This window comes from Jaculus jaculus, chromosome 6 (genome assembly GCF_020740685.1).
Source record: "Jaculus jaculus isolate mJacJac1 chromosome 6, mJacJac1.mat.Y.cur, whole genome shotgun sequence".
Classification (NCBI taxonomy): Eukaryota; Metazoa; Chordata; class Mammalia; order Rodentia; family Dipodidae; genus Jaculus; species Jaculus jaculus.
Window position 1 is genome coordinate 147,947,722 of NC_059107.1, and position 13,895 is coordinate 147,961,616.

The 13,895-nt window shown below is 42.6% G+C and overlaps 1 protein-coding gene across 1 annotated transcript; it reads left to right on the forward strand.

The window, feature by feature from the left end:
• Nucleotides 1-2,201: 2,201 nt before the first annotated feature.
• On the forward strand, nucleotides 2,202-12,752 carry C6H12orf75 (chromosome 6 C12orf75 homolog). Its single transcript, XM_045152259.1, has 5 exons — nucleotides 2,202-2,221; nucleotides 5,954-5,989; nucleotides 6,936-7,015; nucleotides 9,073-9,107; nucleotides 11,873-12,752. Exons 1-4 carry the CDS (start codon nucleotides 2,202-2,204, stop codon nucleotides 9,075-9,077), a joined length of 141 nt encoding a protein of 46 aa, XP_045008194.1. The 3' UTR covers nucleotides 9,078-9,107; nucleotides 11,873-12,752.
• Nucleotides 12,753-13,895: the final 1,143 nt, after the last annotated feature.

The following is a 13,895-nucleotide window of genomic DNA, read 5'->3' on the forward strand; positions in this document are numbered from 1 at the left end:
AGGGGAGATTCTAGGTGGTGAGGTCATCTCATTCTTTGTCCTCACTCACCTGCTCTGATCCTGAAAGCATAGGCTGCCTGTATCTGAGAACCTTCTGGACTCTCCCTCGGTTGCTGCTGTTCTCCTAACGCTGGGGAAGGTGTAGCTCTATGTTCTCCTCCTCCTCCCTGCCTTCTTCACTGGAGTGGAGACAGATCTTGCAGCCCATTAGCAATCACAGCTGCAAGCCTTCCCCTAGTCACTGCCCTCCCACTGGAGCTGTCCTGGCCACAGAAGAAAAGCAATCAGGTCCTAGCTGGGGCGCAGCATGGCTCAGCGGCTCAGTGGAGCTAACATGACTGGATATTTCAGTTCCAACATGTTCCCAGCGTGGCATTCTGGCTCCTCGGCTCTGACGACGCACCATTAACTGTTTGCATTACTTCCAAAATCGATCCGACACCTGCCCATGCTGTGCCCAGGCACACTAAACTTGAACTTTGCCTTTGAGTCAAATTCTACATGGCTATCCCATGCGCATCAGACATTCTCTTTGACATTGCTAACAGAATATTAGTAATTGTGTCATTAAAGCAGGTTAAATCTTTCCAAGTATAGCATTCTACAATAAGGGGAAGAAGCATAGTGATTGCTTAAAATGGTGTGGATGGGGCACTGGAGAGATGGCTTAGCGGTTAAGTGCTTGCCTGTGAAGCCTAAGTACCCCGGTTTGAGGCTCAGTTCCCCAGGACCCACGTTAGCCAGATGCATAAGGGGGCGCACGTGTCTGGAATTCATTTGCAGTGGCTGGAAGCTCTGGCGCGCCCATTTTCTCTCTCTCTCTCTCTGCCTCTTTCTCTCTCTGTCTGTAGCTCTCAAATAAATAAATAAACAACAACGACAAAAGATTTTTTAAAAATGGTGTGGATGGAGCAACCCTGTTGTTCACAGAGCTAGGGCATGATTTAGAATTTGAGCTTAGAAATAAAAATTGAAATTGCAAAGTCTTCTTAGTCCCCCACACCATTGTGTGTGTGTGTGTGTGTGCGTGTGTGTATTGTGGGCTCCTGTTGGACAATGGTCATTCCGGTTATATCCACCATGATAGCCCAGCAGGGTAGCTGCTAGAAATCTAAAAATTTCCCCCTTGCTGTCTGAGCTCAGTCAGCACCTTTTCACATGGTTCTTTCACAGCCTGGCGACCCTTGGCTCACAGCAGACCAGAAGGTGCTTTCTTTTGATTTCCAGCTGGAGCTTAAAAATCCAGTAACCTAGAGATAGTCCCAGTGGCCTTCTGGGCCCTTTGGATCAACATGTCCAGGCTTCCCTTTTCCTGGGAATCGGTGGCTTGTTGAGGTCGCTCTTCTTCCTGTGCTCTGGCCCAGGCAGCTGGAGCTGGAGGGGTGCTCCCTCTCTCAGTCTGCTCAGCCTCTTCCTTCATAAAGAGATTAGACCGATCGGCCGTGTCTGTTTAGCCTCAGCCTGGACCTGCTTGTCCAGATGATGGGAAGATTCTAATGTAATTGCCCCTGCATAGAAAGGAGTTATCCAGTCATCTGACAAGTTCTGCAATGATTGATGGTTCCTTGCAGTTGCTAGAAGTTTCTTCTAGGGGCTGGAGAGATGGCTTAGCAGTTAAGGCACTTGCTAGAAGTTTCTTCTAAAGCCAATGAAACACAGCCTCGGATTCTACCACCATCTTGGTTCCCCCTTTCCTTAAGTGGCACAGGAGTTGGAAGGACATAGCTGCGGGAATGTGTGCTTCTCTAGCAAAAGCAGGAGTTGCTATTACAGAGATGGGAGTGAATGCTGGTTCTGTTAGTTTTGTAACCTTGATGCTGCTGCTGGCCTTCCAGAACCTTCGTTTTTCTCATTTCTCTTCTTCCCTCCCTCCATTCTTCCTTTAGCTATGTGTCTATCATCCATCTATCTATCTCATCTCATCTAATCTAACCTAACCTAATCTAATCTAATCTTGGTTTTTCTGAAGCAGGGTCTCACTCTAGCCCAGGCTGACCTGGAACTCACTCTGTCGCCCAGGCATTCCTCACAGCTCAGCCTCCCAAATAAAGACAGGTGCCCCCAGCCCAGGAGGTTTTTCGTCTTTCAAAAGAGGCTAATAACCTGCCAAGCAGGGCTGTTGTGAGGATGTGATGGAATAATGTGATGGCATTAGCTAAGTGTGCAGGAAAGTCACACAGATGGGTTTGGGAGGCGAGTTGATGGTCAAGACCTTCCCACAGTAGGTGGGAGAAACCAGTATCTCTCTCTCCCTAGAACTGGTTTTGAATTTTTTTTTTTTTTCCTGAGTAAAAGAATGTGGAGCGCAGGGCTTGGAGATCAGTTTCTTTTGTCCATCTGGGATGTTTGCTAATTCTGGGGAGCTCTGCACCAGTTCGTGAGGTGGGCGTTTCCAGAGCTGCAGGAGGAACAGCATTTATGTGCCCTCATTGCACATGTCTCAGGAGGGACTTGCAAGCGACGCCATTGTTAAAGTACAGGTCTCTGTCCTAGAATTAAAAATAATTATTTGTGAGAAATGGATGAAGTGGCAATTTCGTACCCGGGGCGTATGTGCACGGGCAGACTTTAGGGCTTAGTTAAAGGTTTAGAGGAGTTAGGCAGTTTATAACTCATTATACATGGTGTTTTCTAGAAATTTTATATTGTGTCTGAAGCTTGATTAATTATCTAATATAACAACACTGTAGTTTTCTGTCAGATTTATCTGTAAAGATTGTTTACACTGAGAACTCAAGCTGTGTTTTGGATAGATAATTAGTAAAAGATAATAGGTTTAAAATAATTGACCATTTTCTTTTATTTGGAGAAGTTAAAATACATTTTAAGCAGAACTAGGTAAAAGGGGAAAGAATTAAGTTCATAAGTAATTGAATGTGGTAAGAATAGCTACGTTGCCAGGCATGGTGGTAGACAATCTGTCACGCCAGTACTTGGGAAGTGGAGATAGAAGGTCATGAGTTCAAGGACAGCCTAGGCTACACTAAACCTTGTCTCACAAAACAAAACAAAATGAAATGAAAAGGAATAGCTGATAATTAATACATGAGGCATTGTGCATGTCCAAACGAACCAATTACATGCAGCTTCAAAAGCAATTTGATGGTGATGTGAGTCACTCAGGACCAAGGTAAACAATTGTAATAATCTCCATTGAGTTTGTCATCATCATCTACAAATCCATTTTAATTACAAGTAGTAAATGTCACCCTATTAACCTGTGTCGATGAGCATAACACCATTACTAATACAGAGTGACTTTGACCCTTGACTGAAGGAAGGATTTCACTTCAGCGAGAGCAGGATAAAGGTGATAATTATCTGGCAAGCCTGAGTTCTGGGCTCAGGTTGGATAAATTAGATCTCAAGGTGGATTTCACACCCGGGTGCAATGTTTTCTGTGTTCACGGGCAGCGCTCATCAGATAACTGTCAGATCTACTTAGAGCAAGGCAAAATCACAGGTGTGTGTACAGCTATATTTGCCTTTTAATTATTTGTTTTTGAGGCAGGCTGTCATGTATACCAGGCTGGCCTCAGACTTGCTGTGTAGTTGAAGATGACTTTGAACTTCTGGTCCTACTGCCTCTACCTCCCCAGTGCTGTGATGACAGGTGTGCCCCACCATACTTGGTTTATTTATTTTTAATTTTTTTGTTTATTTTAATATATTTACTTGAGAGCGACAGAGAGAGAGAGAGAGGCAGAGAGAGAGAAAGAGAGAGAAAGAAAGGAGAGTGGGCACGCTTCTAGCCACTGCAAACAAACTCCAGATGCGTGCGTCCCCTTATGCATCTGGCTAACGTGGGTCCTGGGGAATTGAGCCTCGAACTGGGGTCCTTAGGCTTCCCAGGCAAGCGCTTAACCGCTAAGCCATCTCTCCAGCCCCATACTCAGTTTATGTTGTGCGTGCAAGGCATGTACTCTACCATCTGAGCTACATCCCACCCTCTCAACGTTTTAAGTAGTCTCAATGTTTAAGGCTTAAAATGGATGTATAGATGGTGGTGACAAACTCAGTGAAGATTATTACAATTGTTTACTTTGGTCCTGAGTGAATAACATCACCACAGTGAGGCCGTCTCTAGAATGGGAAGATTCAGTAAGGGTGTTCAGATGTGTTTGTTCAGCCCGTGTTCTTGAGGGAAGCCCCTAGAACTACACATTGAGGTTGGCTGGCTACATTTGCATGTCATCATGATGGTTCTGTTTCTCTAAGAAAAATAATCTGTGTACACTAGCTTGTGTTCTAAGGATGACTTCCTGATTGCCTTAGAAATATGCTGAGAAATTCTGGTCAAATGCTGTCTCCTTATGAACAAGGGAGAGTGCCTGTGTGTTTAAAATATTTTATTTGAGTGTGAGAGAGAAAGAGGCAGATAGAGAGAGAGAATGGGTGTGCCAGGGCCCTCAGCCATTGCAAATGAATTCCAAACGCATGTGCCACCTGTGTATTTGGCTTATGTGGGTCCTGGGGAGTTGAATCTGGGTCCTTTGGCTTTGCAAGCAACTGCCTTAACCAGTTAGCCATCCCTCCAGCCCCCTGTGTATTTTGTAACTTTCCCCTCTTTGTAGTAGGTTGTGTATTAAATGGCTCATTATTTAAATAGAAAGAAGTCAAATGGACATTAACTCATGTTCTTGTGGTGGTTTGAATGTGAATATCTGTACCCCTATAGCCTCAGGGATTTTTGATTAAGATTAAGCTTCCTACTTAAGTCTCCAGCAGCCGGGAGTGGATCTTGCAGTCCAGACTTAAAGCAGCTGGAGCTCTGGCTGTTTGCGTTTGGTGGCTGGTAGGTGGTGTCTCTCTGGTATGATTGCTGGAAGTGAGCCGGTCTCTTCCACCATGAATGGTGTTTAACCTGGATTCTGTAGGCCTGAAATAAACCCTTTCTTCCCATAAGCTGCTTCTGGCTGGGTGTTTGTCACAGCCATGAAGAGTAAATGCAACCCTCTAAAGAAATATTTATTTGTTGTTTTTATTTTTGTTTTCGAGGTAGGGTTTCACTCTAGCCCAGGCTGACCTGGAACTCACTCTGTAGTCCCAGGTTGGCCTTGAACTACTACCTCTGCCTCCCCAGTGCTGGGATTGAAGGTGTGCACCACCACTTACTCCCCATAGCTGTGCCCGAGAGACCCTCAGTCACAATGTGGGCTTTGGGGGTCACCTGGTTGACTCCCTTATGATGAGGCCTGGGTATCTTGCCCATAATGTGCCAGTCACCCCAGAGAGTGGGTGGTACAGCTGAAGAGAACTCAGACGTCCTGACCTTTAACCCATGTGTCCTTTCCAATCTCAGCTGCCCTCATTTTTTTCCACTGGGTTTGGCTTTGGGCTTTTAAACATTTGCTGCATTTACCATTTTGCTAAGTAGGAAATTGCCCAAGTCCTTAGTGTAAGTCAGTGTGCTGAGCTATAGAAATAAGTTGGTGCTGAAAGACTTGAAATAAACCATTTTAACTCAGTGATCCTTTTTAATCCTCTTATAATCAAAACTGAACTGGGTGTGGTGGTGCATGTCTTTAATCCCAGCACTCTGGAGGCAGAAGTAGGAGGATCACCATAGTTCAAGGCCACCCTGAGACTCCATAGTGGATTCCAGGTCAGCCTGGACCAGAGTGAGACCCTACCTCAAAAAAACAAAAGCAGGGCTGGAGAGATGGCTTAGCGGTTAAGTGCTTGCCTGTGAAGCCTAAGGACCCCAGTTCGAGGCTCGGTTCCCCAGGTCCCACGTTAGCCAAATGCACAAGGGGGCGCACGCGTCTGGAGTTCGTTTGCAGAGGCTGGAAGCCCTGGCGCGCCCATTCTCTCTCTCTCCCTCTATCTGTCTTTCTCTCTGTGTCTGTTGCTCTCAAATAAATAAATTAAAAAAAAAAAAAAAGCAAACCAAAAAACTGAAGTGCCTGACATGTGACTGAGTGGCTTTTCACAAATGTTTTTATTCTTTCAGAACAGAAGAGTCGATGACAGAAGATGACAAGAGGAGGTATGTGAGAGATTGCAGCTGGCTTTGGTGTGAGTCATTTTGGCTGTACTGCTCGGATTTAATACGACAGGCCCAGTAATGCAGGTTCCACCAGGGAAACTTGGAACACAGCGGACACATGCAGGAGCATGAGATGGGTTCACATGGCCTGTGTCATCCACTCCCACCCTTGATCTTTTTAAAAATTTTTTTTGGTAATTTTTATTTATTTATTTGAGAGCAACATACAGAGAGAGAAAGAGACAGAGAGAGAGAGAGAGAATGGGCGCGCCAGGGCCTCCAGCCACTGTAAAGGAACTCCAGACACGTGTGCCCCTCTGTGCATCTGGCTAACGTGGGTCCTGTCTCCTCCTCATTCCACTTTCTCCAACACCTTCTGGGGTACACTCAACTTTGCTGTCTCTCCTCCTTAGCTCTCTCATTTTACATGTATGCCCTCCCTATGAAGAAGTGACTTTGTATATTCATATTGCATGATACCATGGGGACTTCTGAATTTGTGTTAGGTATCACTGTGCTAACTTACACCAGCTTTTCTTCCTTCTTACTGCAAATAATATATCTAAAAATGTTATGAATTTAGTCCAGCTTTCTTTTTTTAGTCTTTTATTTGAGTAAGAGAGAGAGAGAGAGAGAGAGAGAGAGAGAGAGAGAATGAGTGTAACAACTTCTTGTCACTGCACACAAACTTCAGATGCATGTGCCTCTGTCTTTATGTGAGTACTGGGGTTTCAAATTCATAAAGGCAAGGCTTTGCAATCAAGCACCTTTAACTGCTGAGCCATCTCTCTAGCCCAGCCTTCTTTTTATAACTTCCTTTTAACACAAAACAATTATATTTGAAAAATCATGAGTTGTTTTCATACCCATATAATTGTTTGGATTGATCTATAATTTCCTATGACTTACATGCCCCTTAAACTCGTCTTAATTCTTTTTTTTAAAGAAACTATGGAGGCGTCTACGTTGGCCTGCCATCCGAAGCTGTCAATATGGTGTCCAGTCAGGCAAAGACTGTACGAAAAAGTAAGCAAGGGCTGTGTGGTGCTTATTTCCTCAAAATATTTTGTTTAAATCTTATTTATGAGAGAGAGAGAGAGAGAGAGAGAGAGAGAGAGAGAGAGAGAGAGAGAGAAAGAAAGAAAGAAAGAAAGAAAGAAAGAAAGAAAGAAAGAAAGAAGGAAAGAAAGGCAGACGGAGACAGAGAATGGGCACTCCAGGCCTTATAGCTGCTGCAAACAAACTCCAGACACATGTGCCACCTTTTGCATCTGGCTTTATGTGGGTACTGGGGCATTGAACCTGGGTTCTTTGGCTTCACAAACAAGTGCCTTAACCACTAAGCCATCTAACCCAACTCAAAATATTGTTTTAAGACTTAAAAAATTATTTGTTTGAGAGAGAGAGACAGATAGAGAGAATGGGTACACCAGGGCCTTCAGCCACTGCAAATGAACTCCAGATGCATGTGCCACATTCTGAATCTGGCTTACGTGGGTCCTGGGAAATCGAGCCTGGGTCCTTTGGCTTTGTAGGCAAGTGCCTTAACTGCTAAGCCATCTCTCCAGCCCCCAACTCAAAATCTTTTTAATGGAAACTATGAAATTCCATATTTCTGCTTGCCTGACTCAAACTATTACATCGTTGCACTCACAGATGTATAAATACTCTGCTTGTTGTGAGCAAATGCTACCACATGTTAAAAGTCATTCCAGAGCCAATTTAGCTTTCATGCGTGGCTACTTACTATAGATAGTCTTAATTTCTTGTTAATGTCAATGATGATCTGTGTGAAACTGAAAGTTGGCGTCAAAGCAAGCGGATGGAATAGAACACTAAGGTGTGTTTCTTTAATGTAAAGATGATTAACTGATTAGCTGTCTGGTGAATAAAGGAAAAAAAAACCCTGCCTATTGTATAATTTAACAAAGTGTGGCTTCCGTTCCAAGCTTTAATAGTAATTAGAAGGCTAATGAAGTATTCTTGAATAATAGGCTTGTGGGCAACTGTGTAGGTGGTTTCTGGTGCTAAAGAAAACTTAAAGTGAGGCTTGTAGTAACGAATGCTGGGTTTATAATCAGTCTGCTGATTTATCATGTCACGTGTAATTTTAATGATTATTAGCTAATATATTTACTTTGCTCACAAGACCTATCACATTTGTTTCTTTTTTGTTGTTGTTGTTCATTTTTATTTATTTAGTTGAGAGTGACAGAGAGAGAAAGAGGCAGATAGAGAGAGAATGGGCGCGCCAGGGCCTCCAGCCACTGCAAATGAACTCCAGACGCGTGCACCCCCTTGTGCATCTGGCTTACGTGGGTCCTGGGAAATCAAACCTGGGTCCTTAGACTTCACAAACAACGCCTTAACCACTAAGCCATCTCTCCAGCCCACATTTTTTGTTTGTTTGTTTTCAAGGCAGAGTCTCAGTCTAGCCCAGATTGACCTGGAACTCACTTTGTCCCAAGCTTGCCTTCATCACACCTATGCCTCCAAGTGATATGCTTGGCGGTGTATCACATTTTAAAAAAATTGTATATTTATTTATGTGTGTTTATGGGCATGCCAGAGCCTCTGACCACTGCAAACAAACACCAGATTCTTGCACCACTTTTTTGCATCCAGTTTACACGAGTATTGTGCAATTGAACCCAGGCTGTCAGGCTTTGCAAGCAAGTACTTTTAACCACTGAGCCATCTTCCCAGCCCATTCTCATATTATTTTTGAACATTTTAATTTATTTATGAGAGAGAGAATGAGAATGAATGGGTATTCCAGTCTCTTGCCACTGCAAATAAACTTCAGATACATGTGCCATTTTGTGCATCTGGTTTTATTTTTTTAGGTGGGTGCTAGAGAATTGAACCCAAGCCAGTGCAGGCTAGCAGGCTTTACAAGCAGGCAAGCACCTTTAACCACTGGGCCATCTCCCCTATTTTTAGCATACTATAATTACTGTTTTTCTACTTTATGATTTAGATGAGCAAATACATCTATGTTACTACTGTTTGTAGCTTTGTGTGTAATTATCATATGCTTTTGTGAACCTGGACATTAAACTCTTATTAATTTTCTCTTTAAGATTAGAAGAAAATAACGTGACTCAGTAATCAAGAGGTACTGTATAGTTTTCTAAATTATTTTATGTATTTAACCTTGATGATGAAGGAACGATGGATATGGTTACTATGTATTTCAAAGACACCTTGAACTTCAAGGTGAGGAGGGTCTCATCCTAGGAATTCCAGTAGAATATGTTCTGCTGTGAAGAGGTTAAGGTCAGGCCAACTCTTTGCAGCTACTGTGGTTTTTTGTTTTTTTCACTTTGCAATGTACTAACAACAATGCAAGCTGCCTACCTAACCACTGAAGTCTCACCTTTCTTGACAAAAACTTGTCACAGGACTTGACTAACAGTTGGGGAGAGATCAGAGAGCCTCAGACTGGGTATTAGGTTAGGCACCATACATGCATGTGGCAATAGTCCTGGTCTGAAAAGGAGATGTCAGCAGTAGGGCTCCAGTGTGGCTGGTCCTCACAGAGGCAGCCAGGTGTGGAGAAACAGGCCTGCTGCTTGGTCCCGATGCATTCCTTATTTGGGGCTCCTGAATGATGCACCAGGTCTCTTCGAAAGCCTCCACTTTCAGGAGCGCAGTCTCTGGGAAATCCCATTCTCTTCTGGGAGTCAGGCCTGGACTGGAATTTGTGCTGTTTTACCTACTGGCTGGGCAAGTTACTTTCCCTCTCTAGCCTTGGTTTTATAACCTGTAGAATAGGTCTGTTGCTTAGACCTAAGGTTGGTGTTAGGTTTAAATCTGAGATACTGCTACCACCCCATTCCACCTTTTTATTTTTATGTAACTAGAGCCTGGCCATTAGCAGACTAGAAACAAGACCTTTTGGTATTGAAACATCTTCTTGCCCAGGGCCAGCCCTGGAGTTGGTGTTTGGTGTGGGGTGGGGTATAGAGCAGGCTCATGGATGATCAATTAGCTTCCTCACTGTGGGGATCCAAAGTTCTCTCGTCACAGGTTGCTGGTGTTGCTGATGAGCAAGTCTACTGACTATAAGAAGCTGTCTAAAATAGTTCCATACTGCTCATGGCTCTAAATCTGTTATTTTATGGCTACCCTTCTCTTTTCTGTTTTTTTTTTTTTTGCATTATTTATTTCATTTTGGGGGGGGGAGGTTGAGGTGGGGTTTCTCTCTGGCTTAGGCTGACATAGAATGCACTGTGTAGTCTCAGGGTGGCCTCAAACTCATGATGATCCTCCTACCTCTGCCTCCCAAGTGTTGGGATTAAAGGCGTGCACCACCATGCCCAGCTACCATTCTTCATTTCTAACTGACCTTTTGATGCTGATTTCCCTTTACCGACTTTGAGTTTTCTGAAAGGCCTTTATACATGTGTGTGTGTGTGCATGTAAGTATATATATACATATGTGTATGCATGTGGGTTCATGGGGGTGTGGGGGTGCTTGCATATGCATGTAGACCTGCGTGTGGAGGCCAGAGGTTGATACCAGGTGTCTTTCTCTATTGCTTTGCACCTTGTGTTTTTGAGACAGAGTTTCTCACTGGAACCAAACTGGTGGACTAGTTAGCCAGTGAGCTCTAGGGACCTACCTGACTCTGCCACTCCAGTGTTGGAATTCCAGGTGTATTATCCAGCATTGTATGTGGGTCCTGGTGATCCAGATTCATGCTTCAGGTCTTCATGCTTGCATAGCAAGCACTTTACCACTGAGCCATCTTCCCAGTCCCATCTGAAAGGTTCGCTGAGTTAAATGACTCTCTCTTGTCCTTACAGACCGACCACTTACCCATTGTGGCACTTGTCTGTGACACAGCTAAACTCATGACTGTTGTTAGACAGAACCTTGATGTCTATCCTTTGGATGAGCTATACTTTGGTGGCTGACACTGAAATCTCCCTGAACTCACTCATGAGCTGATTTGGTTGCATTTTAGATAAAATTAAGGAATGACTTCAGGATCTTAACTCCTTACATTGATACAGATGTTTAGCTGTCTCCGAGTTTTGGTGATGGTCTTCAGGTACCAGAGGTGGACCAGCCCCTTCAGCATCCCCTGGGGGAGCTCCACATGCTGTGTATGGCTGCATCTTTGGGGTTCTAATATCCAAAAGTGATGGAGTTGTTGCTGAACAGTCTCTCTATATTTTAAAAACTATTTTATTATTTTTTTGAAAGAGGGGGCAGATAGAGAATGGGCATGCCAGGACCTCTAGCCACTTTAAACGAACTCCAGATGCATGTGCCACCTTGTGTATCTGGCTTACGTGGGTCTTGGGGAATAGGATCTGGGTCCTTAGGCTTTGGAAACAAGTGCCTTAACTTCTAAGCCATCTCTCCAGCCCCAGCCTGTCTGTCTGTCTGCCTATCTATCTAATCTATCTATCTATCTATCTATCTATCTATCTATCTATCTATCTATCTATCTATCCAATTTTAACAGTGGATATAAGGCCCATGAAAGCCCTAGCATTTTATTTTATTCAAATTTTTATTAACAGCTTCCATGATTATAAAAAATATCCCATGGGTAATACCCTCCCCCCAGTCTATATTTTTAATTTGGTGGTGACATGCATGTGGCTGGGGTTGGGTTTCTCCTGTTGTATTTTAATTGTTAGTTGGCAAATGTTTCTGCTCCTGATTTGGTCTCTTTCTGTAAATGTCAACAATGCTCGAAACTAGATGCCAACATAATAAATCTTAACTAAGTATTGAGGGACATTGCATATGTGCCGTATTCAAAAGCACCTCAGTAAGTAATTTCGATTGACATGTTTTTATCTAAGTCATACCTGTCTAAGGGTGTTAATTTTTTTTCTTCCTGTTTTCTGTTTCCTTCATAGCTTGCTCATCAACTTGGAAGAAGTTGGCTCTGGAGACACTGTAATATGTATAGATTTTTCCAAAGAAATTCTAAAACCATTGTCTCCACGCTGTGCCCCCTCTCCTCAAATTTGAAATGTGTAGTTAAAGTCATGGGTACAGGTTGAATGTTGTGACGATAGAAGGGAATTGGTTAGGCATTGTGCTTGTTTGTGGAGCTTCCTGCAGGCCACCAGTGCAAGTCAGGCTAAGGCTCGTCCTGCCTGGCCAGGATGCCTGATTCTACAGTGCCCCACCCTGATCATTCAATACAATTCACAGAAATCATGTCTTTTCACTAATACTTTTTTGATAGTTTTTATATAACAAAAAATCCTTAATTCTATTTATAACTTAAAGTAATAAGGTACTATAAATGAATTAAAGTAATATATTATCTCCTGTCTTTCACTATTTGTATTTTGCATTAATTTTTAGCTGTAAAAATTGATAAATGGATTCTTACTGCTACTATCTCTTTCCCTTTTTTTACTGTTTGGGTGTCAAATTTTATTTAAATGTCAGAGGATTTCCTTTGTTAGAAACATGTATCACATTGCAATATTTAAAAATAAGCTAGTGAAATCTGCATGGTATATGAAGATGTTGATAAAATTCCTGTTTTCTTTAGCCAAAGGTTTATGTACTAAAAATACTTCCTAGCCACAGTCTCCTATTCTGTCTTTGTGAATCATGGCATCTCCTCATGTTAACTATTCTGATTTCAAGCACTTATGGTTGATGCTCAATGGGATGTATGGAAAATACTTAATTTGCTAGTGACATGTGCATTTAATTATTACTACAATGTAAATTACTCAGATCACCATTGTATTTCAACAATTAAACATTTTATCCCTATTTACCTGGATTTCTCACTTATTTTCAAAAGAACCCTTTCAAAGAAGCCATACATGGCATTATCATATGTTGGTGTAACATATGAATATGTAAATATAACCATGAAAAGCTGAAAAATTTTCTAAAGAGAAAAACATTGCCTTATATATTTGGCCCATATGATAACCACAAAACATCCAACTCATTAAAGCAATTAGTAATCAAAGATCACTAAGAAATGAGCCTGGAGAGGTGATCAGCAGTTAAAGACACTTGCTTGCAAAGCCTGCCAGCTTGGGTTTGAGTCCCCGGTACCCATGTAAAGCCAGACACAAAAAATGGCTAAACATCTGGTGCTTGTTTGTAGTGGCAAGAGACCCTGGCTCCCAACCCCCACAAAGAAGTACACATGTAAATAAGTATTAAATTTTTTTAAAAACTAGGACTGGAGAAATGGCTTAGCAGTTAATGTGGTTGCCTGCAAAGCCAAAGGACTCAGGTTCGATTCCCTAGAACCCATGTAAGCCAGATGCACAAGGTGGCATCTGTCTAGAGTTTGATTGCAGTGGCTAAAGAGCCTGGCATGCCCATTCTCTCTTTCTGTCTTCCTCTCACTCTCTCAAATGAGCAAATAAATAAAAACAAACCTTTTTTTTAAACTACTATGAAATTATGAAACATTTATTCCTAGCCTCTGTCAACAAGTTCATGGTGGCTTATAGATACAACATCCATGCTCATTTCATTAAAATAACAAGCAGTGCTTGGGAGGCTGACACAGGAGGATTAGCATTTTTAGGCCAGCCTTGGCAACACAAGTGAGTTGGAGGCTAGCCTAGCTTACATGAAACCTAACTCAGAAAACCCACAAAAAACAAACCAACCAAAAACTTAAAGTTTTTTTTTTTTTTTTTTTAATCATCAGTCAGGTGTGGTGACGCACGCCTTTAATCCCTGCACTCGGGAGGCAGAGGTAGGAGAATCGCCATGAGTTTGAGGCCACCCTGAGACCCCATAGTGAATTCCAGGCTAGCCTGAGTCAGAGTGAGACCCTACCTCGAAAAACCAAAAAATCAAATCAAATGAATGCTTTTTGGAAAACCTTAGTGTGGAAAGAACTTTACATTGACACAAGAGCATTGCACGGACTGGGGATATGGTTCA

Coding starts and splice junctions, on each gene's coding strand:
- C6H12orf75 (XM_045152259.1), top strand. CDS start 2,202: ATGGTCAAGACCTTCCCACA. Junction 2,222..5,953: donor ATGGTCAAGACCTTCCCACA/GTAGGTGGGAGA, acceptor TTATTCTTTCAG/AACAGAAGAGTCGATGACAG. Junction 5,990..6,935: donor ACAGAAGATGACAAGAGGAG/GTATGTGAGAGA, acceptor TTTTTTTTAAAG/AAACTATGGAGGCGTCTACG.